The 23,844-nt window shown below is 49.5% G+C and overlaps 11 protein-coding genes across 11 annotated transcripts; 5 read left to right on the plus strand and 6 right to left on the minus strand.

The window, feature by feature from the left end:
* Nucleotides 1–682: 682 nt before the first annotated feature.
* ASPGLDRAFT_42772 (uncharacterized protein) lies at nucleotides 683–3,033 on the minus strand. Its single transcript, XM_022545668.1, has one exon. It carries the CDS (start codon nucleotides 2,888–2,890, stop codon nucleotides 1,049–1,051), a length of 1,842 nt encoding a protein of 613 aa, XP_022404399.1. The 5' UTR covers nucleotides 2,891–3,033; the 3' UTR covers nucleotides 683–1,048.
* A 432-nt stretch (nucleotides 3,034–3,465) lies between these two features.
* On the plus strand, nucleotides 3,466–5,256 carry ASPGLDRAFT_79473 (misato family protein; the record flags this gene model as incomplete). The annotated part of the gene is made up of 5 exons (XM_022550020.1): nucleotides 3,466–3,598; nucleotides 3,652–3,854; nucleotides 3,906–4,344; nucleotides 4,397–4,941; nucleotides 4,998–5,256. Exons 1-5 carry the CDS (start codon nucleotides 3,527–3,529, stop codon nucleotides 5,254–5,256), a joined length of 1,518 nt encoding a protein of 505 aa, XP_022404400.1. The 5' UTR covers nucleotides 3,466–3,526.
* Nucleotides 5,257–5,605: 349 nt separating this feature from the next.
* On the plus strand, nucleotides 5,606–6,278 carry ASPGLDRAFT_22539 (uncharacterized protein; the record flags this gene model as incomplete). The annotated part of the gene is made up of 2 exons (XM_022543190.1): nucleotides 5,606–5,974; nucleotides 6,024–6,278. 2 exons carry the CDS (start codon nucleotides 5,606–5,608, stop codon nucleotides 6,276–6,278), a joined length of 624 nt encoding a protein of 207 aa, XP_022404401.1.
* A 157-nt stretch (nucleotides 6,279–6,435) lies between these two features.
* ASPGLDRAFT_63847 (multicopper oxidase) lies at nucleotides 6,436–8,290 on the minus strand (the record flags this gene model as incomplete). Its single annotated transcript, XM_022548717.1, has 2 exons — nucleotides 6,436–7,970; nucleotides 8,020–8,290. 2 exons carry the CDS (start codon nucleotides 8,288–8,290, stop codon nucleotides 6,436–6,438), a joined length of 1,806 nt encoding a protein of 601 aa, XP_022404402.1.
* Nucleotides 8,291–9,116: 826 nt separating this feature from the next.
* On the minus strand, nucleotides 9,117–11,483 carry ASPGLDRAFT_42776 (uncharacterized protein). The gene has a single exon (XM_022545669.1). It carries the CDS (start codon nucleotides 11,309–11,311, stop codon nucleotides 9,266–9,268), a length of 2,046 nt encoding a protein of 681 aa, XP_022404403.1. The 5' UTR covers nucleotides 11,312–11,483; the 3' UTR covers nucleotides 9,117–9,265.
* A 220-nt stretch (nucleotides 11,484–11,703) lies between these two features.
* Nucleotides 11,704–15,682, minus strand: ASPGLDRAFT_987039 (putative C6 transcription factor). Its single transcript, XM_022550629.1, has 8 exons — nucleotides 15,424–15,682; nucleotides 15,295–15,344; nucleotides 14,883–15,218; nucleotides 14,707–14,798; nucleotides 13,649–14,648; nucleotides 13,486–13,586; nucleotides 12,750–13,419; nucleotides 11,704–12,685 (listed from the first exon to the last, which is right to left on the minus strand). The coding sequence occupies exons 1-8, from the start codon at nucleotides 15,558–15,560 to the stop codon at nucleotides 12,096–12,098; spliced, it is 2,976 nt and encodes a 991-aa protein (XP_022404404.1). The 5' UTR covers nucleotides 15,561–15,682; the 3' UTR covers nucleotides 11,704–12,095.
* A 949-nt stretch (nucleotides 15,683–16,631) lies between these two features.
* ASPGLDRAFT_71950 (flavin reductase family protein) lies at nucleotides 16,632–18,176 on the minus strand. Its single transcript, XM_022549585.1, has 2 exons — nucleotides 17,850–18,176; nucleotides 16,632–17,728 (listed from the first exon to the last, which is right to left on the minus strand). The coding sequence occupies exons 1-2, from the start codon at nucleotides 17,909–17,911 to the stop codon at nucleotides 16,882–16,884; spliced, it is 909 nt and encodes a 302-aa protein (XP_022404405.1). The 5' UTR covers nucleotides 17,912–18,176; the 3' UTR covers nucleotides 16,632–16,881.
* Nucleotides 18,177–18,414: 238 nt separating this feature from the next.
* Nucleotides 18,415–19,759, plus strand: ASPGLDRAFT_22544 (homoserine acetyltransferase family protein; the record flags this gene model as incomplete). The annotated part of the gene is made up of 6 exons (XM_022543192.1): nucleotides 18,415–18,559; nucleotides 18,615–19,110; nucleotides 19,176–19,285; nucleotides 19,333–19,480; nucleotides 19,538–19,617; nucleotides 19,677–19,759. 6 exons carry the CDS (start codon nucleotides 18,415–18,417, stop codon nucleotides 19,757–19,759), a joined length of 1,062 nt encoding a protein of 353 aa, XP_022404406.1.
* A 377-nt stretch (nucleotides 19,760–20,136) lies between these two features.
* ASPGLDRAFT_118182 (polynucleotide adenylyltransferase) lies at nucleotides 20,137–22,330 on the plus strand (the record flags this gene model as incomplete). The annotated part of the gene is made up of 7 exons (XM_022539939.1): nucleotides 20,137–20,285; nucleotides 20,384–20,532; nucleotides 20,597–20,971; nucleotides 21,037–21,248; nucleotides 21,304–21,913; nucleotides 21,958–22,072; nucleotides 22,123–22,330. The coding sequence occupies 7 exons, from the start codon at nucleotides 20,137–20,139 to the stop codon at nucleotides 22,328–22,330; spliced, it is 1,818 nt and encodes a 605-aa protein (XP_022404407.1).
* A 216-nt stretch (nucleotides 22,331–22,546) lies between these two features.
* Nucleotides 22,547–23,121, plus strand: ASPGLDRAFT_987773 (uncharacterized protein). The gene is made up of 2 exons (XM_022550630.1): nucleotides 22,547–22,585; nucleotides 22,640–23,121. The coding sequence occupies exon 2, from the start codon at nucleotides 22,677–22,679 to the stop codon at nucleotides 23,007–23,009; it is 333 nt and encodes a 110-aa protein (XP_022404408.1). The 5' UTR covers nucleotides 22,547–22,585; nucleotides 22,640–22,676; the 3' UTR covers nucleotides 23,010–23,121.
* An 85-nt stretch (nucleotides 23,122–23,206) lies between these two features.
* Nucleotides 23,207–23,782, minus strand: ASPGLDRAFT_1505296 (uncharacterized protein; the record flags this gene model as incomplete). The annotated part of the gene is made up of 1 exon (XM_022542157.1): nucleotides 23,207–23,782. Exon 1 carries the CDS (start codon nucleotides 23,639–23,641, stop codon nucleotides 23,207–23,209), a length of 435 nt encoding a protein of 144 aa, XP_022404409.1. The 5' UTR covers nucleotides 23,642–23,782.
* Between the last annotated feature and the right edge of the window lie 62 nt (nucleotides 23,783–23,844).

Here is a 23,844-nt window from a genome sequence, read left to right on the forward strand (position 1 = left end):
TTCACCCAAAAGCTATGCACCCAGGGAAGCCCAGGGCATAAAACATCCACGACAATACTCCTCGAGTGCGTATACTAATAAACCTGTGTGATATGTGACAAGTGGGGGAGATATCTCTCCTCCCACTTCCTGCCATGGACAATGTCCTTTCCCTACAATGCACGCATGGTCCGTACGGGCATTTGTTCTCATAGACGTCACCCAAACAGGCCGTCCCGGCAAACACTTTTTACTTTCAGCAAGCTTTGCCCTGAGACCAAGAGGCACCGTTGAAATCGACCCAAAACAATCGTTGGAATAAGTCTTAGGTTTCGCGCTGATAGCCGAGTGGAAATCACACAGACGATTCGATGAGATACGAAAGGCTTTTCTAGACGATTGTGTTCTAGCTCATAGCTCTGTCACACTGGGATGAATGTCGTTGTTATGCTTTTGCGATCATGATGCAGATGGTTCAATAGTGTCAGGCTGGATGTGACCGAGGTTTTCATCAGATCAGACATCAACGAAACAACAGTGAAGAACAACTTGCATGATGAAGATGGCATTCTGTTGTATCTGCAAAGACCTCTGAGTGGGCCCGTCAGAAACGCCATTTCACGACACACGTCTAAAGCCATGAGAGAGGACATCTGTATCTGAAGCGGCAACGCATCATGTTGACTCCTCGAGTGAAAACTGTTTCCTGAAATAAAGTCATAAATTATGTCCTAGTAACCAAAATAAAATACTAACATTGAAGAACCAGAAGAGCCAAGATCAATGCAAGACAAAGGAAAATATATAAGAGAGTGAGGATGGCCATAACCATGAGATGTAAACAAACTATCCATCCAGCGCCATGCATAAAAACAAGTCCTTTTTAATGAGAGTATTTCATGCAAGAACAAAATCAATTCAACAAAGATTCCATTAACAAGAAAAAACGCCATACCGGTAGCAAAGCACCCGGGGTATCGACCAAGGACATTAAACCTAACACAGAACTCCAAAAGAAACACATGACCTTTCTCGTTCATTCAACCGTGTCAACTTGAAGACAAGTATATCACCGGTGATACGACCTTCTCTGGTCATTTCTCCCATTCTGCGGAGGATGCCGGTTCGAGCTACTAGCCGCCGGTGCAGCTGCCTTGAAGAGTCCTTCACCAGCGCTGACGGATCGTTTCGTGCTGTTCGCTCTTCCTCTCCGTGCTCGGATTTGTGCTAATGCCTCCTCGCGGCTGATGGGTGTTCCGGGAACGACGGCGGACTGATTGGATAGGCGGGATTCCGGGCGTAAAGGGACACGCTTGGTGACGGGATACCCGCTTGTGTCGAGTTCGAATTCGGTGCTTTGTTCTACTGACATTCGAGAATCTTGTGTGGCCCGGTTCAGGGCTGTTGACGGGGAGGGTGTGTACGGGACACGGGAAGGGACCTGAGGCGGGGCGTGGGGGTAGCGTTCGAGGTCCATGTCGTGCAGGTTGCTTCGTCGTTCAGTTGGACCCCGTGTTAACGGCGATTGAGCGAATGATTCTTCGTCGGCGTGGGACCCGGGTGCCGTCGGATGCGCCGGGATCGAGGTCTTTTCTAGCAGTCTCTGGGGAGAGGGCATGGCGCGAAAGGTGCCCGTCTGAGGCGAAAAGGCAATCACAGGATCCTCCATATCCTCCTCATGCTTAACTTGATCATCGATGTCCATGGCGTGCTGAGGCTTGTGCACAGGCCTACGCAGACTGTGTCGAGCCGGTTGTGTCTTGCTTGGTTCGGGTACGGCGTGTTCTCTCTTCTCGTGCGGCGCTTCGTTGGCTTCATATTCTTGCTTCTTCTGGGACAATGTGGTCTCGTGAACGCAGGCAGTTTCGGAATCCTCTGCAAGACGGCAAGAGCATCGCTTGAATTGACACTCCATCTCCATGAAGTGGATCATCTCCTCCGCATCTGTGCGACGTTGTTTTTCGTGGTCGAGCAGCCGTTGAAGTTCCTCAACCATCTCGTTCTGGAGATCTTGTTGTTTGGTGTCCTGCTGGTTCTGCAGCTCTTCCTGTTTAGGGGTGATGTCGGATAGTCGTGGGCGCTTGGGAGGAGTGCATTGAGTGGACGAGTCATTCGTTGAGTACAAAATCGTTGCATCAGCAGACCTCTTGGGACGTCTTGGTGTTGGCGTCATGAGTAAGGCGAGGTCTCCATCTGCGAGCGACATTCTCCCAACATTCTGGGCCCGACTTTCGAGTCTGTTCGAGTGGATAGCCGTTTCGGATGCTCGTAGACGTTTCTTGAGGGCCTCCATTTCTTCCATTAGACCTGCAAGTGTGTATGTACGCTCAAAGGCTTCCTGCTTCGCCTCATCCTTGGCCTCTCGTTCCACCTGGACCTCCTCTCTCAGGCTCTTAACTTCCGCTCGGGCTTCCTTGAGGTCCTCTTGAATCTTTACGACAGCAGAGCCCGCGCGAAAAGCGTCTTTCCTCGCCTTCTTAATCTCCTTTTCGAAAATCGATCTCTCGTTAGATTGGCGCTCTTTTGCGGACTGTAATTCTGCCAGCAACGTTTCAAGTCGTTCGCCTATCCGGCGCTCTCGCGACTGGGCTTCAGAAAGCTGTTCCGATGCAATCCGCAACGCAGACTCTGCCTCTTCGCGCCCGAGGATGGCTCGTTGAAGTGCTGCAGTGTTTCCTGCTGACTGCTGTGTTTGTGCGGGCGAGGGGCTATTCCCACGCGAGAGATTATTCAAAAACGCGACCTTTGCCTGAACGTCAGATAATCCTCTCGATTTGCGGTGCACGCCCATGATATCGGAGGGGTGGGATGGTGAGGGGGAGGGGGGCATCGTTTGTTGATTCATGCGCTCTGGTGACACGGGATTCAGGACCTTCGAGGGGCTCGACAGGATGGCTGATGGTGAGTCCATGATGGCGAACTCTCTGTATAAACTGCCGTAAAAAGTTAGTAGTGTCAAGCAGACACCGTAGTGAGCATGACAAGCAACGGCACAAAGAGTTGAAAGAGGATCGGAGCGTGACGGCTCTTGTCAACAAAAAGGGATCTCCCGCGCGGTGGAGCGTGACTGCACGGACGCTTGTTTACCGTTTATGGCCACCTTGGGAAACCACACGTGACTGTTGCTGGGACGACCGCTTTATGTCACGTGGTTTTGGTACATGTTCTTCATTTCGATACATTCCAGTACTTGATATTAACAGTTAACAGTTGTTGGGATATTTGTCACTTAATTATGCGTATTAAATAATGTAAGGATGCAAAACATTGCTTCAGAATGGCACAAAATTTCCTGTCCTTGGTTGCTTAAAAGTCACGCTTCCGTGGGAAAATTAAAGACCTTCCAAGTATGTGATTGGCTGTTTGGCTTCATATACACTAGCGCTACCGCATTTTATTGAGGCCCCGCTGCTTACTGATCCCCGCCATCCAGCGACAAAAAGTAGCACCACGATAATCGAGAAATCTTAGCGACAATATTGTGAGTATATTGCCCTGTTTGAACTGAAAATAAGATATATCGCTGACCCAGTGTCCAGGAGACGAGATGCACGAAATCGTTACCCTCCAATTAGGGCAGCGGGCTAACCACCTGGCCACGCATTTCTGGAACCTTCAGGTATGAATCAGGAACCAAAGGTGCACGAAAGACCAGGTACTGACCTGTTCTAGGAATCTTACTTCACATACCAAGAAGGAGAAGAATCTCCGGTTGATCATGACGTTCACTTCCGGCCAGGCGTCGGGGCAGATGGATCAGAAACTTATACGCCTCGGACGGTGATATATGACCTAAAGGGTGGCTTTGGCACTTTACGGCAGTCTAATGCGCTCTATGAACTAAGCGAGGATTTTAACCCGGGGCAGGGTCTCTGGTAAGGCTCCTCTTGAAAATTTACATGGAGCAATGGGCTCATTTTTTCCAGGGACGGAAAAGAAGTTATACAACAACAGCCAGCAATTCTTCAAAGTGACTATCAGAAGAGCCTGGATGCAGGCCTTCCAGCTCCTCAACTTACATCAGAAACAGTCCGGTATTGGTCAGATTACAACCGGCTATTTTACCATCCTCGATCAATAGTGCAGTTGAATGACTACGAGCTTAATTCGATGATGATGCCTTTTGAAGATTGGGAGATGGGCGAGGAACTGTTCAATAACCTTGATAAGGAGCACGACTTAATTGACCGGGATGTGAGACCCTTCGCGGAAGAATGTGATCAGTTGCGTGCATTGCAAATCTTCACGAATGCCGACGACGCTTGGGGTGGGTTTGCTGCTCGATATATGGACAGGCTGCGAGACGAATATGGTAAGAAGAATATTTGGGTGTGGGCTATTGAAAGTGGCTCCAAGGTGCAAAGAGTAAGTGTCATTTTGTCTGCTTTATTACTTGATTGTCACTGACCAGACGCAGCATCAACAAATCAAGCGCGACATGAACAAGGCCCGTTCAATATATTCAATCTCTCCTCAGTCATCCTTCTATACACCTATCATTGACCCCCCTCACCGACTACCAAACACCTTGAGTGTGGACTTCCAGTCAGAGTGGCAGACATCGGCGTTGATCAGCTCTGCTATGGAAACCGTAACCCTACCATCTCGACTACGTCCTTACCGTGATTTCGAGTCTTCATTGGCCGGAGACGACGGTATCCACAAGATCTTTGAATTACAATCCAGCATTCTTACGGATGAAGCGCAACGCACGGCTGATTCAAAACTGACTAACGGAGCCGACCCCTCGGAAGATGAATCTTCCCAAGTCAAGACTGAGTTTGACGTAGACTTCAGCTACGATTCTGGAGACAGCAGCAAATCCCACATCTTCAATCAAGTCCAGATGTCACGCGGATTTGACCCCGAGCAGAAGAACAATGATGGTCCTCCAACAGAAGATATTGACCTTGGCATGCGTCGTAAACTCCGGCTTCACAATTCTCAGCCCATGTTCCAGAGGTAAGCCCTGTCCAATGCAAGTCCATTATTTTAGCCATCACTAACCAAATATATAGCTTCCATACACCCCTCCGCTTCCCTATCCTCGACAGCTTCCCCAGAAACATGTTCCCTGTATCCGATGCGAACGCCGGGATCCAAGTGCTCTCTTCTTTGACAGCATCATCGCGGACAGGTGAACGGATCAAGGCCATGGAGGCAGTAGCTAGTCGGATTATTTCCATCGACGAGCGGGAGACTATTGTCAATGGCCTGGGCGAAATTCGTGAATTGTATGAGACTGGGTGGATGAGTGATTCGGATTATGATGATTAGACTGGTTAAAATATAGATCCTATCATTCAAAAATTCTATGTCAGAAGCATGTTGGCTCGCCTAAACCGTATCGCATCAGTTGCATGAGAATCCAATTTATTCCTTTCTCTTCCTTCATCCTCCAATCCACCATAATCAAACAACTCTCAGCTCCTTGCCGAATACCCTCGTAGCGATGTCATACTTCGTTCCTTAATAAACCCATGTCATCTCATGTCACCACGTAAAGTCAGTCTTACCAAATGTTGTCGTACTCGACTTTTCTACAACAAACCAATAACTTTAAATAACCATCAATCCCCTAAATTGTACACTACGGCCCTTGAATATGTACTCTCCATCTCACAACATGTCTCGAAAAACTTCTATCTATCGATGGCATATGCCACGCTGGATTCGGCGTATTCTTTCTGAGACGCGCGAAACAGGAACAGAAGATGAGCATACAGTGCAGAAGCCAGAAACAGGAAAGTGCACAGAAAAAGAACCAGAGACAGACAAGCAAGCTGTGCCAGATGCAGTGGTTTACAAGCAACCAGTACAAGTCTCAAGAGCAGAAAAGGACATAACGCAGATATTAAGAAAAGAAAAAGGTTCAGCGCAAACGCCAGGGAAATCTGGTAACCTGTCCAGAGCACCTGCAAAAAAGCGCGGACTATCCGACCTTCCATTGGAGCTTCTTCAGCATATCTTCCCTTACTTACCGCTACCAAGCCAGGTTTGTCTAGCTCTCACTCCAAAGGGTTTCTATGAGTTGTTTAAGTCAGCGCTTGGAGCTAGTTATTGAGTTGCGATTCCCCCTTATGCCTCGAGAAGGACAAAAAGCATATGTTGTCACTGAAGAATATCATGTGCGAATGAAACTCCTCAGTCAGCTTGAGGATAGTTGTTGGGTCACCCGGCATCTAGGGAGGGAGAGATGGTTTGCGGATCCGGAGTCCGTTGGAGATGGGAATGGAGTTCAGTTTCAGAAGCAGTGGTATAAGCAGTGCCGGGATTGGAAGAATTACATTCCAGAGTGATTATCTGACTTATGGTCTTTGGATTGCGTGCAATAGCTACATAGCATTGCTACATACCGAGTAGAAATGGAAGGGATTGTGGAAATTATTGGCATTATTCAAATATATATAAACACTCGTACAATAGTATCCTCTGCAATGCACCAATAAACGACACCTAATCCTCCAAAACCGGCAACCGATACCCTTCCGGCACAACCGGCCATTTATCAACCCCATCCAACAACGCAATCGCCATGCCCCCACTCAAATGCACCTGCAAATGACAATGCAAAAGAAACGGCCCCGGATTAACAACCTGATACCTAATCGCCAGCCAAGTCGGTTCCGACTCCGCCGCAGGCGTATTAAACGTATCCCTAATCTGCGGCGTCTTGAAATTGAAATTCTCGGGGATATGCCGCATCGCCTCTGCCACGGAAGAGTAGTTGAAGTCGCCGTTTCCCTGGCCGATGACGAAGAATTTGTTGGAGTGCTTGTGCATGGGGTGGGGTGGTTGGACGGGGGATTTGACGACCATGATTAGGTCGACCCAAGAGCCGTTGCGGGTTGTGATTGTTAGGTCTGTGGGGGAGGAGGTTGTGTTGAAGAGGAGGGGGGTTGCGTCTTCGAGGGACATGGAGAAGGAGGTGTTGCCGAGGGTCCAGCGGTAGGAGGCGTTATAGTGGTCGACGGTTAGTTTGTAGGTGTTGTCGACGGAGAGAGCGGGGGTGAGGATGGGGAAGGGGATGACTTTTGTTTCGTCGAAGAGAATGGTGGAGGCGGTTGTGTTGCTGCCGACTTCGTTGACCCAGGGTTTGGAGGGGCGTGTTTGGGTCTTGAGTAAGGTGTCGTAGGACAGGGTGGCTGTCGTGTTGATGATCTGGTTGATTCCTGTGTTGGGGGCGCGGATCGTGTAGTCGCCTGCTGGCTGGTCGAGCTTCACGAATACAGAATAGCGGCCGCCATTGCTGATCGTGATGCCGTTCACTTCCATGGGCTCGATGTATCGGCCGTCAATCGCGTAAACGTACATACTGTGCTCGTCGATGGAGGCCGTGGGTGTCGATACACCAGCGGAGGTCATTAGATCGAAACTCACCCAGCGTGCAGCTGGGTTAACCTTGATGATCTCTGTCGGGCCCTGAGTTGGCTGGCAACCGGAGTAGAAACTTTTAGGCATTGCGCTGATGTTGCGCCAAAAATGGCCTTCAAGGATCTCAATCGGAGGCATACACCCTGTATCCGTCACATTGTTATTCCCAAGCAACATCTTCTGCGCAGCCGACGTCAACGCATTAAGCCTCTTCCTCGGCAAACAGTATTGCGATCCCTTGCCGTTGATGAGGATAGTGTTGGTACAGAATCCATCCAGCCCAGTAGCTTGTTCGGTACGATATGTTTCTTCGGACGTCAAGCGACGCCAGTCCGAAAACAAGATCGGCTGCGAGCTCTTCTCTGATTCGCGCATTTGCAAAAGCTCGACTGGATCCTTGGTGATCTTGTCAAATGGCCTTTCCACTGAGTCGTCTGCCAGGATATGAATGGCGCCATACAGACCATCGTCCATTTGGCCTCTGCGATGCGCATGGTAGAAGTAGCTGCCGTACTGGGTTGCCTTCCATCTGTAGATAAATTGGCCACCGGGTTCAATTGGGAGTTGGGAGAGTCCTGGTACGCCATCGGACCATGGCGTGCCTTTCTGCTCGATACCTGGAATCGTTAGGTTTAGACCAGCATAAACTAACCGGAGGGGGGTTACCATGAAAATGAACCGTAGTCGAGAAAGGCATCTGATTCTTAACTACAAACTCGACATTATCTCCCTGTCGCAATCGCAATGTCGGCGCCGGTAACTGCCCATTGCTCAGAATCGCCTTTCTCGTAAACCCAGCACCATCGTAATCCTCCCACGTCAAATCCAAACCAAACCGGACCGTTCTCACGTCGTCAGTCTCAAAGCCATGTCCACCAGATACCCATTGCACAAGGCAAAGAAACGCCAGCAGAGCCAGCTTTCCGTATTGTTTCATGGTGTCCTCCGTGACGCGATCCTCCGCCTGTCACTTGTCTGGGGCTTGCGAAGGAAGCAAAAAAAGCCGACCCAACGCAGGGAGCATGGCCTATTAATCTAAGCTGGGTCGATGGATGCCCCTTGGCCCCAACGAAGTTGCCCTGTGCCTCGTATCCCTTCATCGCATCACGCGTGGGCCCCTAACCAAAACCCAATCCACTTCTAAATCACGGTTCGGGGCCGGCGATGCGGTACTTTGGTCGGGTCTCCCAACAGCAAGCCAGTATACATGATTCGACAACCCTGCAGGACAAAATAATTTCCGAGAATAAAAATACGAGCATCATCCAGTTGGCCAGCTGACAACTCCCAAAGCAACTGTATGCGTTGTGCGTTGGTGTGCAAGGAAGGGGCGGTAGTGGGCGCAGCGTCCAGTCCATAGCGTTCCATAGTACGCTTAGGGGAGCCAATAGTTCGTCCCCGCAGCTAGCTGAAGATCCTAAGCCCAATCGGGCGGCTCCGAATGTAATCTTAGCGGATCTCAAGCTCCATTGCTTAGCTCAAGATTCGATTCGAGAAGCTTGGATTGTGAATGTTCGGAATGTGTTCGGGATCGAAGGCACGGTCTCTGCCACTGTGCTGTTGTCCAGTCTGGGTGAGATTGGGCATGAAAAACAAAGATAAGCTGCAGGGGAGCGCTATACGAGTGCATGTGTCATATCGAATTGACGTGTCTGGATTATGGCAGATGCGTGGCTGTCGTTGTGTTTGGTGTTATTGATCCGCCGTGTGGGGAGCCAAATGAGACAATATCCAAAGCAATATTGTATAAAAATTCTGATAATTGATGTCTTCATAAATATCATTCCAAATGGCCATAACTAGTCATATCACAGTAACGCTAACATTGCCATAGAAGAAAAAAGAAAAAGCAATATTAGATCTCCCAAACCATAACCAAAGAAACAATGCCATTCTCATATCGTCGTGAGGCTCAAATTGCCATATTATTCAAGGAATCCATATTTTCGGCCGTGTTACCCCCGGATTCACCGGATCCTGTAAGCCTCAGAGATTCAATCTGAACATCCACCTCCTTTCCCAAGAATTCGCCGTTCGTGCTCTGAGTCAGGTCACTCGCTTCCTCGGGATTTTCTTCCATCGACTCGACCATAAGCTCTTCAGGCTGATCAACGCTGACTGAAGCTTCTTGTGGCTCAGTGTCAGGCTGTTCGATGGCTTCCAAACTCTGTGCACTTGTATCGTCCACAACCACATGATCCTGCCATTCAGCTTCGGTGGGCATGGAAGCGGGAACAAGCTCACTAGAGGTGGTGGGCATCTCGGAGTATGAAGCCTGGGAGCTTGCAGTTCCCTTTTCCTCGGTTGGAGGGACCTGCCACTCGTCGGCAACGGAAGTTGGGATAGGCCTCAAGACGCTCGATGTGTCTGCACTCGCAGCCCGATGCTGCTCCATGCTCACGACGGATGTTGGAACTGAAGCGACCGTCTCCTGTGGAAGCACTTGGAGTTCCGAAGAGGAAGTTGAAGCTGGAACCCGGGCACCGGCGATGGCCAAGAATACAACAAAGATACTGAGGATTCCAATTGCTATATTGCGTCTGTCACTAGCCAGCACGCGGATGTAATTGATGAGCAATGTTCGAAGATCGATGCCTGCGGCCGACTTTCTGTTGTGCAAATTCGAGGAGACCTGCTCTTGTTCTTGCGATGCTGGTGGTGAGGCAAGATAAAGGGAAGAATCATTAGCAGTAGAACTGCGCTCCGTCAATGGGCTGCGCGCCTCTTCTTGTACCGACGGAGGACGCGACCCCCAGCTCATCTCGCTGTGCTGTTTATACAACTGTGAGGGCAATTTGCACTCCACCTCATCCTCCAACAACCTCCTCTCAAGCTCCCTCCTCACATCCCCCGGAAGCCACAACCCAACCTCCACGTCCACCTTCTCCATCTCCTTCCACGCCGCAGCCCACGCCCCAGCTCTCATCAACCCATTTGCCGCAAACACCTTGATTTCCCATTTACGGTTCTGATCGTTGCAAGTGACGACTCGTCCACCACAGTCCGTGCATACTTCGCCTTGCTCGTCATCCGTTGCGCCATCGTCTCTGTCTGAATCGTACTCTTGTTGTCTTAAGAAGTGGCCGTGGTGGAGACGTGGTTGTTGGAGTTCTAGGCTTTCGAGTAGTCGCTCCTCGAGAAGGTCGTAGGTGTCTTCTGGATGGGAGATGAGGACGCCCCGGTCACGGAGGACTCCTGAGCCGACTTTTTCTTCTAGGAGTTTCCACCGTCGGTAGTACTTTGTGGGTAGGACTTCCTTTAGGATCTTCTGGTTGGGAACCCCGGTGTAGCCGATGACCGGAAGCGAAGGTGGAAGTAGATTGCAATGCAGGAGGACTAGCGGATATTCCCTTTTGATGCTCTGTTTGCTGGCTGATCCCCTGGGTGAGTAGTACGGCAACCGCTTCATCGACGGGGAAGCCGGAGAACGCATGGAGAATTCAGAACGGCGTTGGCCTCCCCCGCGCCACGATGTCTCGTATTCATCGGACTCATCGTCGCTATGTATCTGTATGGAGGGCACCGAATTCTGTCTCCGAAACGTACCGCTGCGGCGGTAGGTATGTTGACGCGTTCCAGCAGTCCTTGGCGATTTCAACGCATTAGACGAATGAACAAGCGCAGAGGGAGGAATCGAAGACACAGACGAATGACTCGATGACGGTGAGGGGCCTCGCAGCAGTTTCTCATCCTCCAAATCCCGTGCTGAGACATCACTCGAATGCCCCATTGAAGACGCCGAAGAATGGTATCCATAACCACGAACGCTGCCTAACTCGTCTCCCTGTAGCGAATCAACCTCGTCACGATCCAATAGGTCCGGTGGAATCTGAGCTGTAGCGAACGAAGATGGGACTAGTGGATATTCGTCTCCGCTTGGAGAGCACGGACGAGATTCATCTGAAGCCATCAACGCTCGTTGAGCTGGAAACTCCAAGGCACGGACTGGATCCTCCATTGCTCCAGCCCTGTCCCATACAGTTGTCCACGCCGTTTTTTATGTGGATTTCTCGGAGAAAGCTTTCGTAGATCAAGTATGTATTACGACCAACGGATGTTGAACAATGCGAGGCGATGGAAAATGTTAGATACCTCCCACACGATACAAGATTATTGAAAAGAGATTCATTTGCACAACGTTCGAAATGCTTCGCAAATTAATCAACAATTCCCCTCGTCGAGTGCTCACTTAATCGGGGTTGTTGATGGTGTTTTGTTTCACCGCCCGTCGTGCCGGGCAACGGCCAAGGCGTACCCTAGCATCTCCGACATTAAACACCATCCTTTCAAAGTATATTGCAGGGGTGTAGGTAGGCCTGTGTTGGAATCATTAATCAGAGACAGTAGACCCCTGTAGGGTAAGACTACACAAAATCCAGAAATCCCAGAATGAATCCAGTGCGCCTTTATACCGAGGCGATTTTCATATTCCCATAGAAAACGTCGTGGCCAAAGGCAACAAAACATCAAAACAAAGACACTACTTTTTGCCCTCCAAAGCATCGTCTCTAACCAAAAGAAGACATCACAATCATAACCCAGAAAGATAAGCAAAAAGAACAATACACGCTGCATGCTGCGTAATCCTCGTGAGACAAGACATCTATATCCAACACCAGATACTTCCGTCTCCATAAAGGTTTAAATACTATGGTAGCACCGATCGCTAGTAAATTCGTAAAAATCCCGCAAGACATGCCGCTAAATATGAGAAGGGGAGAGGATTAAAAAGTCGTGACAAATTAAGAAGGGTAGTGTGGATGTTCCCCAAATAGACTGGCAACGTCGGGTGGTAGGTACTCCAGCCATGTAAGACCATCGCCGTTGAGGAACGGGAGATTTCCTGGGTCATGGAGCATGTTCATGTCAATGTTTTGACTTTCAATTAAGACGTCGTTTGCGCTGGAATGGAACCCCGGGTGGTAGTAATCACCAGGTTGATGATCATTCGGACCTGGTGGGATTTGATAATGAAACTCCGGCGCTGCTGTACCAAGTTGAGATGGAGGTAGGCTCTGGTTGTACGTCGACGAAGAGTGACCAGATGAGGGATAGGACGCGTTCAAACCAATATAAGGATTGGCTCCCGATGCAGGAATGCCGTGGACTGAAAGAATAGGCGGGCTTCGGGTCGTGTGGATATGACTGGGGGACTCGACAGATTGTGAATATGCATTCGAACTCTGCCCAGTGTTGGGATAGCTATGGCTGTATTGGGAGGGGTGTGTTGGTCTCGTCGGTGCTGAGTTCGTATGTGCTGCCGGATTCTGGTACAAGACACTCAAATTAGGATTGTGAGGGTCCGCAGCGTTGGTAAGGGCCCATCCAATCGCTAAAAAAGGGAGTGTTAGCAAGGTAAATTCATGGATTTTAAGAAGGAATTGAAGCATTCGCACCTTGGCTGGGGTCGAGTCTTGCTAGCCTCCCCTCAGTTGAAGGAGCAACATCAGCTGTAGCCTGTGAGTCCGAGTTCAACGGGACATCCGATGAAGGCTGTCGTTGCCGTTTCCTTGTGGTCAAAGACTGCACAGGAGCATCTCCCACCTCTTCCGCCGTGTACAACAGAGGGTCGACTATTCCCTTGGCCTTCTGGTCGAGCACGGTCAGAATATACTTGGTACCATCCCAATACATTTCGAGCGCCTTCAAAGCTTTGTAGCACTTCTGATAGTTGTCCTTGGCGGATTTTGCGAGAAGATGGTGCTGCGTGGCGCCGATAGACCTTTGCTCGGATCCGTTTGCCAAACCCATATTGGGCATCACAAAACCGCTGGATTGGTTGGCCAACAGCGGTTGAGGAGAGATACCGGATTTGGAGTCTGGTGACGCATAATATGCGCTTTCCATCAGAAAAGCGCACGCCGCGATGTACATGGGTTGGCTCGTAAACGGGTTTCCAACGAAGCTTTTGCTATCCATCAACTCTGAGAATGAGGCGATATCCGCGATAGTCTTGGCAGAAGACATTGCCAGTGGCCTGCTGTTTGGATAAAGTTGTTGGATAGTGCCACCAAACGAATGCAACAGGGTTGGTTGATGGAGTAGAACGATCAAGGCATGGAACCACTGATAAGTGATGTTAGTCGAGACACAATGTAAAACTATAATCACATATACACGGAACGTCCTTACAAGATGTAGAAGTATGAAACTCGTTCCTTCTTTGGCCATCGCGTACTGCTGGAGATTGGCTGCATCAAAATAGAGCTTGGAGGATAATGCCGAATAAATGCCTGAAAAAACCGTTCGTTAGTTGAATACACTCCTGTAACATTATGAAGGCAGCTTAACTTACCTGTCAAGTCTGATTCCAGACCGGCCAGTCGCTTCACCGTCTCATCCGTGACATCGTTGACGTCCTGGATTCCGTTGATGATATCGGTGGCCCTTCCGTAAAGATGTATAATCCGAATGAGTGGCGGAAACGGAGCTGGCCAACCATTCGAAACCACCGACTCTGATTGTGCAGGAAAGCACAATTGTATATCTTCATCAACCAACGTCACTGGCCTGCCCGTGCCTGATGAAATCACCCGATCAAGGAAGTAGATACACCAGAAAGTGTCTTCGCGCTCTCGACTGGAATCTTCAATATCTTGTACGCTTTCATCAGGGCTGTTGGACAGTTCAGAGACTTCACGGTGATCGTCGCCCGGCTCTTCGCCAATGGACTCATCAGTTGGTCCGTGTGGGCCATACCTTTTCTGTATGCCCAAATCTTGGGCCATCCGTATTGAGATTCCCAGATACATCCATAGACCACTGTCTCGGTTTGAACCAAATTCCTCGTAGGCCAGTAGCAGACACGCCTGCGCCACCGAGAGAGTTGGGCATGACAGAGAGTCAACCAAGGCGCCCCTGGCCCTGCAAGCAAACGGATGACCACGATCAGACATTTTCCAGTCATGTGGCTCTTCGTAGCCATCGATTGTGAGCGACTGTGGAGGACCCAATAACGGATGTGGGGAGAATCGCGCTGACAGTGCACAGACCACATTAACGAGCATCGTATTAACCTTTTTGTCCTTGAGGCCCCGAAGGAATCTATCTCGTTGCAAAAAGGGGAAGTTGCATCCAAGGTGCTCGAAGAACAATTCGCACAGATGGGTCACAAGATTGCTAACGAGTGAGCTGTCATTGGTGTCGTAAAAGGGAATCTTATTGTCGTCCCGGCTACTATCGGATATGGCGCTCATAGTGTTCAGTCTAGTGCCAGTGGACTTTGGACTTCGGGAAGGGAATGATGATGAGTCTGATGATGGGTTGCTCTTCCGAGAACCTCGAATTTCAACAAGCTATATGTGGTGTTAGAGAATCAGCTGAAAAAGATTGATCAAATATGAATGAGCAAACCATTTGTTTGAAGCCCGGGACAATGGCAGTTGGGCCGAAATACCTGAAATATGGTACTTGAGCACGAGGATTAGCGCTTATGGAGCTGCGGCCTGCACGCAGCGAAGCACACATGTCAGCATTGATACCACCATAAGCCTAGAGAAGAAACAGCATGGGCCAATCGCTTAACTTACTGCTTCCGGGACTATCTTCTGCTGCATGTTGCTGTCCGAGATTCTTGGCAGTACGGAAGGAGGGATTCTTGAATGGGAAGGCATTCTTGGGGCCTGTTGTGGGTTTGTGTGTCTCGGACGCTCTGCGTTTATGCGGTGGTCCATTCTGTCGCCGAGGAGGATCTGGAGACTGGCTCTCCACTGCTCGAGCATTTCCAGGTTTAATCGCCTCAGTGGAGGAATGTAGTGAAGACAGGTCAGGGCGCCGCGGTGCACTATCGGATTGCGACCGGACATGAGAAGGAGGTTCACTGTATCCCAGACAAGTATGATTGTAGTCGGTACATGTCTTGCAAACTAGAAGCGAAGTCCAACCCAGTCAATATACCATATAGGCAGACCAAAAGGCGATAGAAAAGACCCGAAAACTCACCTGGCTGTTCGCCCGAGCAACGTATCTTGCGCCTGCGACAGGTGCGGCATCTGTGCAAGTATGACTCTGAGTTAGCAAGTCGCAAACCGAACCGTGACATCCAAGACGACAACGAATTGGGAGACGCACGCTGCGTTCACTCGACGCCGTTTCGTCTGCGGTTGGCCATCCGTTGAGACAAAACGAATCTGTCTAGGCGGAGGCACCGGGACAGGGTGAGCAGCAATGCCGTTGCAGCCGTTCTTCATGGAAGACGGTTGGCTCATTGCGAGCAAACAATCATCCGTGATCCCAGAACATTGGGCATTCGAACTTGCAGTTTAAGGAAGACAGTTGATTGAGCACCGGAGCAGGTAATCTGGTTGTTGTGAGCGACGGCGACAGTAGTAGAGGAGGGTAGGACTGCAGCGGTCGTGGCCGTGGTGGTCTGGGAGAAAGAGCTTTGGTGCTGAGTGATACGGGACGTTTTGTGACCGGGAACACCACACAGAAGAAATATCCATGGACAAATCACGGGCGCTTACAAGAATAATAATAGCGACACTGTAAGAATTGGTGGTAGATCGGAAGGGGACGATGTACGGAGTAATAAAATGGACGATGATATAGCGATGAGATCCGGAGCTGTTCCTGGAGAAAAGCGAGACTGACCGCCCTCGACCATGGATGTTCTTTTCTACTGCTCTTCATAATCTTACACTACAGAGTACCTAAGATGCCAATGAGAACACCTACAACAGCCCAGCAGGGGGCTGAAAATACTGAACGCACAAAAGGAAGAAAAGAAAAAAGAAAAGAAAATTCAGAATATCAGATGATTCTCTGAATTCCGCTCTGATTTGCACGCTGACGGTTGTCCATGCATCTTCATCCACCCATCCACAGCCATTCGTATTAAATCTCCCTCGTTCCCACGGATCGTCTTCCGTGTGCCTTTGTTGCCCTCATTCGGGCCGGTTGACGCAGATACAAGGAAGCCGAAGGAATGACTCAATGTCAGCACGATGAGAAGTGTTGATTGCCCGATGCTTCTGAGATCGGCCCCTCTGGACGCCGGTTCCTGCAGATGGAACGGGGATGGAGGGATAATTTGTACGGAGTCGGGCTGACTATGGAACCGAGCCTGGACTCGCGGTTTTTGGGCCTTTCTTCTACATGCTATCCCGATGGTTGTTGTCGAGTCGATTGATTTAGCCTTTCCAGACAGATCGGCCGAATCCACCTTCTCCGAACTAGTTACTCCAGACTCTCCGAACGGAAAACTGCCTCTCCGCAAATACGGGGTCCTACTTTGTACGGTGTTTCAACACACCGAAGATGAGGTCCACCCGGGTCGGGTAAGATCCCCCATTCAATCACAATCCGTTGAAATCTAGCAATTCCCAGGATACATGTGCAGTGCATGCTGGCTTTTATCTGGTCAAAGCAATTGGCGCAAATTCTCCGATGCTTCGAGTCACGAGAATCGTTTTTAAGCGGTCAGCCAGCCGATTTATGTATGATTTAGCCGATAGGGCACAGTAATGGCACAAAGCGTATCTATATACATTCACGAGACTATGGGCGAGAAGATCTATCGCTTAAAATCTAAAAGTTGGGGCGGGGGAGCTCCATGGCTTCCGAAGTCCGCCCGTAAGAAATACCACCCAGACGACTGATTGGCTTCAAGACCTTCAAGTCGACAATGCTCTTCTCCTCGTTGATAGCGTCCTCCCGCGCCCAGAACCTGACACCCTCAACAACAGCCAGCACACCCGTCTTCTTACCAGGTGTGGTGCGGCTCTCGAACTCCTCGGTTCTGACCAGCTTAGCCTCAATGGACAAGATCGACTCTTTCACACGGGCAGCCTTGACGATGCTGCACGGCGCCTGATGCAGCCCAGAAGTCTCCCACTCAGACACACCATACGGGGCGTTAATAGCCGTCGCGTTGGCCGCCTCAACAAAGTGCTCGGAGATAATGTTGATCACACACTCATCCGTCTCAGCCAAGTTCTTAAGCGTATCCTTCGCCTTATCCAACGACCCCACGAATCCCACAATGAAAAGCGGCGGGTCATGGTTAATGACCTGAGCATAACTGAACGGCGCCAGGTTGGTCGTCTGTCCATCCTTGGACTTAGTGCTGATAAGGGCGATCGGTCTGGGGACGATTCCCGAGATCAGGAGCTTGTAGTTGGATGCTACCGGGCGTCCCTCTTCGTGGGGGTCAATCTCCACGTGGTTCTTCTTAAGACTCTCCCCGCCGTCGTTGGCACCGTCTGCTGTCTTCCATTCGGGGTTCGGGGGCTGGGTGAAGGTGACTTCGGTGTCGCGCTTGAACTCCGGCCGCGAGGCCTGGATTTTCTGGAAATCGTCGCCGACTTTGAACATGGTTGATGTCTGACTGAATGGCTTATTCACTGATAGTGGGTATAACGTAGGTTGACGACCTCTATGGACATGTCAGTTGTCTGTACTTTTGATTTATAATAGTCGATGCCTCTTGGCCTCTATAACAATCGGCCGATTCAAAGCATCGCAGTGCTATAACCACCTCCCGGGTCAAAACTTACAGTAAGTTTTTAGACGGAAATCTTCTGAAAGTGCGTAAAATATTCACAGGAAGTGAACTCATGTTGAAAGCTGGCGAAATAAATCATTCAGGTGAGTCGTTATCGGGTCTCTATCGTCACCCAGCCGAACATGGCGGGACCATATATCGCCACGCACCAAATAGTGGGCTAAGCTCAATTTCCACTCCCCAAATAATGCAAATATTCAAACCAAATGTGTGGCAATACCGCTACACTTACCGATCCCCGGGCCGATATTCAGTTCTCAGTGCCCCGCAATAGTTGAACGTTGTCCCAAAAAATGCAGTGGATATGATGCTGGCTTTTGTCCAAAAAGTTTCGTAGCTTGCTCACAGGCATAGTTTGTGATACTTATGGACAAAGTATACATACATAGCAGGACTAGGATATTGATATTAGTACTACTTCGTATGCCACTGTGCTCCAACGGACAATGCGGGGTTGACCAGATAAGAACGCTTCCATCTCCAATACTGTCCAGTCTATAAAAGGGCCGTGCCTGCATGATTACTAGTCATAAATCATTTGTCGCGCTCCAAAGGAAATGTCACAGCAAGACTGCAACATCTTCAAGCTCGGGGATTGGGAGCTTCAGAGCGGAGAGAAGATCCTCGATGCCCATATCGCATATAAGACTTTTGGAGATCCCGAGAGTCCGGCCATCGTTTATCCAACCTGGTTCTCCGGATGTATGTAAATGCCCTCTACAAGTGCCAGAAGGAGAAACCTGACTAGATATACTAGCCATCTCGGATAATGTCTGGCTAATTGGCGAAGACAAAACCCTCAACCCCAACCAATACTTCATTATCATCCCAGCTCTCTTCGGCAATGGCCAATCCTCATCCCCTTCGAACCAACATACTCCGGGCCCGTTCCCCAAGTGCACCTTTTACGATAACGTCCGTGCCCAGTATACCCTCGTAACGCAGCATCTAGGCCTCAGCCATTTGCGCGCTGTCATCGGGTGGTCGATGGGCGCGGCGCAGACCTACCAATGGGCGACGCAGTATCCGGATTTTATGGACTTGGTTGTTCCTTTCTGTGGATCAGCTAAGACTGCCCTTCACAACCAGGTCTTTCTCGAGGGTGTCAAGACGGCTCTTCTGACGGCGAAGCATGTACCATCTGGAGGTTCGGGGGAGGATGGTGTTCTTGGTGCCGGAGAGACGTTTAGGACTTGGACGGATAGGGAAAGGGAGGTTGGGTTGAAAGCGTTTGGTAGAGGCTATGCTGGATGGTGAGTTTCGTCAATGAAACGCCTCTTCTAAACTGCGCATAGTGTTCTGACATGCTGTTCCACAGGGGACTCAGCCAAGCCTTCTACCGAGAAAGACTCCATGAGACAGCCCTCGGTTTTCAAGGTTTGGAAGACTTCATGCAGAACTATTGGGAGAAATGGGCACTTTCCAAACGTAAGTTCATACTACCAGTCAAGGAACAGAAACTGACGATGTTTCAGACCCGGAAAACCTGCTGGTGATGTTGCGGACTTGGCAAAACGGTGATATCTCGAAGCAAACGCCGTACGATGGTAACTTTGAGAAAGCGCTTGCGTCAATTCGAGCTAAGGTGCTTGTCCTGCCGTCAAAGACAGATCTCTATTTCCCGTATGTCAAGATGCCTCTCTTCCAGATCGAATCATGCTGATAAAAGACAAATTCTAGCCCGGAAGATTCAGAATACGAGGTTGCATGCATGGAGCCGGGGGTTGGGAAGCTGGATATGTTTCCATCCATCTGGGGTCGTAAGTATTTCCACTTGGTTTCTTTCACGCTGTTCCGTGGACTGATTGTCGTGTTGTAGATTGGGCTGGCGGACCTGGAGAGAATCTGGAGGACGTCAAATGGCTGGATGGACAGCTATCCCAGTTCTTTTCTGAGAATTGAGTACTCCGTAGTTTATTAGTTATATAGTTAGTTAAATGACCTGTTAGTAAGTGTGATTGTGTTAACTAACTAATATGTTTGCTCTCCCAAAGCGGCAAGTCATGTGGCTGAGCTGAGTCAGCGGGCGATAGACCTCTGGCTGTGGCTGGACTGCTCTCTATCGACATTCGCTCCTGGGAGATTCATTCACCGTCCATCGCGCCGTTCTCTTCTCTTTCCTTTTTTACTATTCGTCTTCTTCCTTTCTGCTGTTTGTTTGCTTTATTTGCTTTCTCTCTTTTACTAATCGCACTCTTCGCTTGTTCTTTACGTGTATTCTACTCGATCGGCGCAAGGTCCGTACATGTGCCTCTAGTAATAGCCAGGTCCGCGACATTATGGCAACACCACCCGTTCGACAGTGGGGAGTCACTCCTCCGATTTCGACTGTTCTTCCTACTCCTGATGAGCTTGCCGCAAACGATGAATTGATTGCCGAACTTAAAGGGCAGAATAACTTTGAAAGCCCTGCGGAGACTGAGCGGAGGTAAGAGATGTGGCGGCGACAGTGACAAACGGACAAAGGATTGGAAAGGGGGATAATATGTGGATGTATCGGATGTGCTGACGCGTGGGTGCTCATAGGAACCAAGCGCTTCAGTTACTCCAGCGTGTCGCCATTGAGTTTATCAAGTCCGTCAGTCGCAAGAAGGGTTTATCGCCAGCCGCGGTCGAAGCAGCAGGAGGAAAGATCTTTACCTTTGGGAGTTATCGGCTGGGTGTTTATGGGCCGGGTATGCTACCTATGCGGATAATATTAGACTCTTCCTCGATGATCTAACATTGGTGGTATGATAGGGTCGGATATCGATACATTGGTCCTTGGTCCGAAACATGTGTCCATCGAGGACTTCTTCTCCGATTTCCCTCCCGTCCTTGAGCAGATGGCTCCCTCGGGAGCTGTCGAGAAGATGACACCCGTTCCCGACGCCTTTGTCCCGATCATTAAGCTCGAATTGTCCGGGATCAGCATCGATCTTCTTTTTGCCCGTTTGATCGTCCCTTCGATTCCGCTTAACCTTGATTTGAAGAACAATGATTACCTCAGGGGTCTGGATGAAAGGGAGGCTCGTTCGCTTAATGGAACTCGTGTTACTGACGAGATCCTCGAGCTCGTGCCTCAGCAGAAGACATTCCGTTTGGCACTCCGCGCCATCAAACTTTGGGCACAGCGTGAGTGGTTTTCTTTTCTTCAGCCTGGATGGATTGGTTCAAGACTAATGCTTAGTCTTCAACAGGCCGCGCTATCTATGCCAACATCGTTGGTTTCCCGGGTGGTGTCGCATGGGCCATGCTGGTGGCCCGAGTATGTCAGTTGTATCCTCAGGCAACCGGATCGGTGATTGTTGGCAAGTTCTTTCGAATCATGAACAAATGGGCCTGGCCTCAACCTGTATTGCTCAAGCCAATTGAAGATGGACCTCTCCAGATCAAAGTTTGGAATCCTAAGGTTCGTTCTGTTGTGCCAAATCGGCTGTTGCTCTTACACTAATCGATATTGTCAGATCTACCATGGCGATCGGTTCCACCTAATGCCCATCATCACACCAGCTTATCCCTCCATGTGTGCCACCCACAACGTCTCTTTGTCTACCAAGGCGGTCATTCTTCGTGAGCTCGCGCGGGGCGGTGATATTGTGGACAAGATTTTCATGAAGCAAATGAATTGGAATGATCTCTTCACCCGCCACTCGTTCTTTACGAACGACTACAAGTATTATCTCAGTATTACTGCGTCCAGCAAAACAAAGGAGGCGGAGGCCGTCTGGTCAGGTCTCGTCGAATCCAAGTTGAGACACTTGGTCGGAGCTCTGGACAGAAAGGGAACTATCGCGGTATCGCACCCTTTTCCGAAGGGCTTCGAGCGTACACATACCGTCAGCAACGACCAGGAAGCAGAGGCAGTCAAAAACGGATCTGCGAAGTATCAGGCGAAAGGGACAAAGACTGAGACTACTGATGATGTGGCAGACATTAACCATCAGGTCGCAGCCCAGAATGGTATTCAGCATCCTGAGAACGTGGAAACGGTCGAGCAGAAGACCAGCGAGGAAACGCGGACTATGTATACTACGACCTACTATATCGGATTGGAACTGAAGCCGTTGGAGCCAGGTACGGAATTCCCTTTCCCTTTGAGAACCCACTGACTTTATAAGGCGCATCACGGTCGTTGGATATCTCGACCGACGCTCAAATCTTCAAATCGACATGTACTTCCTGGGCTGGTTTCCAGCCGGGGATCAACGATCTGTCGATCATCCACGTGCGCAAGTAAGTGTTTTTGTCTTCTGAGTAGCCTTATTTGCTCTAATCCGGAACAGCTTCGACTTGCCTGATGATGTTTTCGAGTCAGGAGACACTCGCCCCACCCGGCCTAAGAAAAGGGTTATCAAGAAGACCGAAGCAACCACCCAGAAGCGCAACATCGATTCGTTGGAAGTAAGTCCACGCCATAAGGCCGTCAGAATCTTGAGGGAATATGGGATACACCTTATGTCGATGGTGGTGATATATCTTTTCAATACTTGAGAATAGCTAATGCCGATGATCATCTCACAGGGCGTTCCACACGGAGATTCAAAGCGCCAGGTTACATCCAACAGAATCCAGAGTCAAGCCACTCCTGCCTAGGATCTTTTCGCATACCAGCGAACCACCACCAAATAAGCGAGCACACGCGTCGGGGCTGGTCCCCAAGCAGTCGACAGCGAGACGCTCGACATCAATCTCAAAAAAAAAGAAAAAAGAAAATATTTCAGACACCAGTCACTGGTGTTCCTTCTAGTAATACACAAGACCACCCAAGCTGATTCTGACACTTACCAGCAGTTGATCTAGTCTCTCGTCATCCTGTTTTCCTTACTGCTTTTTGCCGATGAACTTGACAACTGAGTCAGGATTACAAGGTTGGTTCATCCATTTTCTTTCCAGATCTTCGCTATTTCGTCCTTATACGGCCGTTCTTTTTTTTTGTTTTGTTTTGTCTCTTTATTATCTTTCCTTGCTTTCTTGCAAGCGGCAACATAGAGGAAGACGTCTAACATGGACGCATACTTATTTGCACTCAGTGGAGTCGGGATATCCGGTCTTTTTTGACATTTTATTCTCCTTTGTGGTTTATTTGCAGGGTTGCTTTCGTTTTGGGGATCTTGCAGGTGGCTTATATCTATCTGTATATATCGAGTTGCCATATCGTCCAGATAGTTAGCTTCTGGGGTTCATGTACGAGTTAGAGGTAGTTGAATAAAGGTGCTAGTTTGCGTGGCCTACGGGTCACATCAATCATCAACATTGGCTTGACACCGTAAATACAGTTCCACTCTACTTGAAATCGTCCTCCAGGTCATCAAAATTCCACGCTTTCCATATTTTCGCCTTCCGTAACCCACTGAAAATCTACGTGACCTACAGCTCGCTGGAGTCCACCATAGAATCCGGCCGATCATTCTTGAATCCAGGTACTAGTTCTGGGCTTTGCTCGAAGAACGCAACCTGCTCATGCTCCAACCACAGCCTGTTTTGCGGGATGTCTTCGACTTCACGGAAAGCAGCGTCAATTCGGTTAAATCGTGCTAGGCATCTCTTAATCTGTTCAACATAATTGAAGGCGTTCAGGCCATGCGGTAGCCAGAATCCGAAATAGTTCTGGTTAGGAACAGGGTATCCATCTGGCTCCAGAACACCAGCTCGCTCTTGTGGGTTCTGGAAGATAGTGGTTTTCAGACCCGAGTTCATGAACTCTTCAAGTTCTTCTACCATACAAGGACCCAGAATGCCGCTGGCGTGGATTGTCTCGAACAGCTTTGGTAGTGTCACGGAGCATAGACATTCACTGAGCATGGACAGTCACTGAGCCTCGCTTAAACCCCTCGCACACATTAGATAGCTCGTCGCCGGCAGGCCTGCCTCTTTCCTTTTCTCTCCTCATGTTAGAATTTTGTCAGATAATCTACCAATATACTCATATTGCTCGAGACCGTCTGTGACGGCTCAACGACCAGATAAACATTGCCAACATGCCAAAAGATGCCATACAAGCAATA

This window comes from Aspergillus glaucus (assembly GCF_001890805.1).
Source record: "Aspergillus glaucus CBS 516.65 unplaced genomic scaffold ASPGLscaffold_3, whole genome shotgun sequence".
Classification (NCBI taxonomy): Eukaryota; Fungi; Ascomycota; class Eurotiomycetes; order Eurotiales; family Aspergillaceae; genus Aspergillus; species Aspergillus glaucus.

Coding starts and splice junctions, on each gene's coding strand:
- ASPGLDRAFT_42772 (XM_022545668.1), bottom strand. CDS start 2,890: ATGGACTCACCATCAGCCATCCTGTCGAGCCCCTCGAAGGTCCTGAAT.
- ASPGLDRAFT_42776 (XM_022545669.1), bottom strand. CDS start 11,311: ATGGAGGATCCAGTCCGTGCCTTGGAGTTTCCAGCTCAACGAGCGTTG.
- ASPGLDRAFT_987039 (XM_022550629.1), bottom strand. CDS start 15,560: ATGAGCCAACCGTCTTCCATGAAGAACGGCTGCAACGGCATTGCTGCT. Junction 15,219..15,294: donor TTGCTCGGGCGAACAGCCAG/GTGAGTTTTCGG, acceptor CTTCGCTTCTAG/TTTGCAAGACATGTACCGAC. Junction 14,649..14,706: donor TCCCGGGCTTCAAACAAATG/GTTTGCTCATTC, acceptor CACCACATATAG/CTTGTTGAAATTCGAGGTTC.
- ASPGLDRAFT_71950 (XM_022549585.1), bottom strand. CDS start 17,911: ATGAGTTCACTTCCTGTGAATATTTTACGCACTTTCAGAAGATTTCCG. Junction 17,729..17,849: donor TTTCCGTCTAAAAACTTACT/GTAAGTTTTGAC, acceptor ACATGTCCATAG/AGGTCGTCAACCTACGTTAT.
- ASPGLDRAFT_987773 (XM_022550630.1), top strand. CDS start 22,677: ATGAACTTGACAACTGAGTCAGGATTACAAGGTTGGTTCATCCATTTT.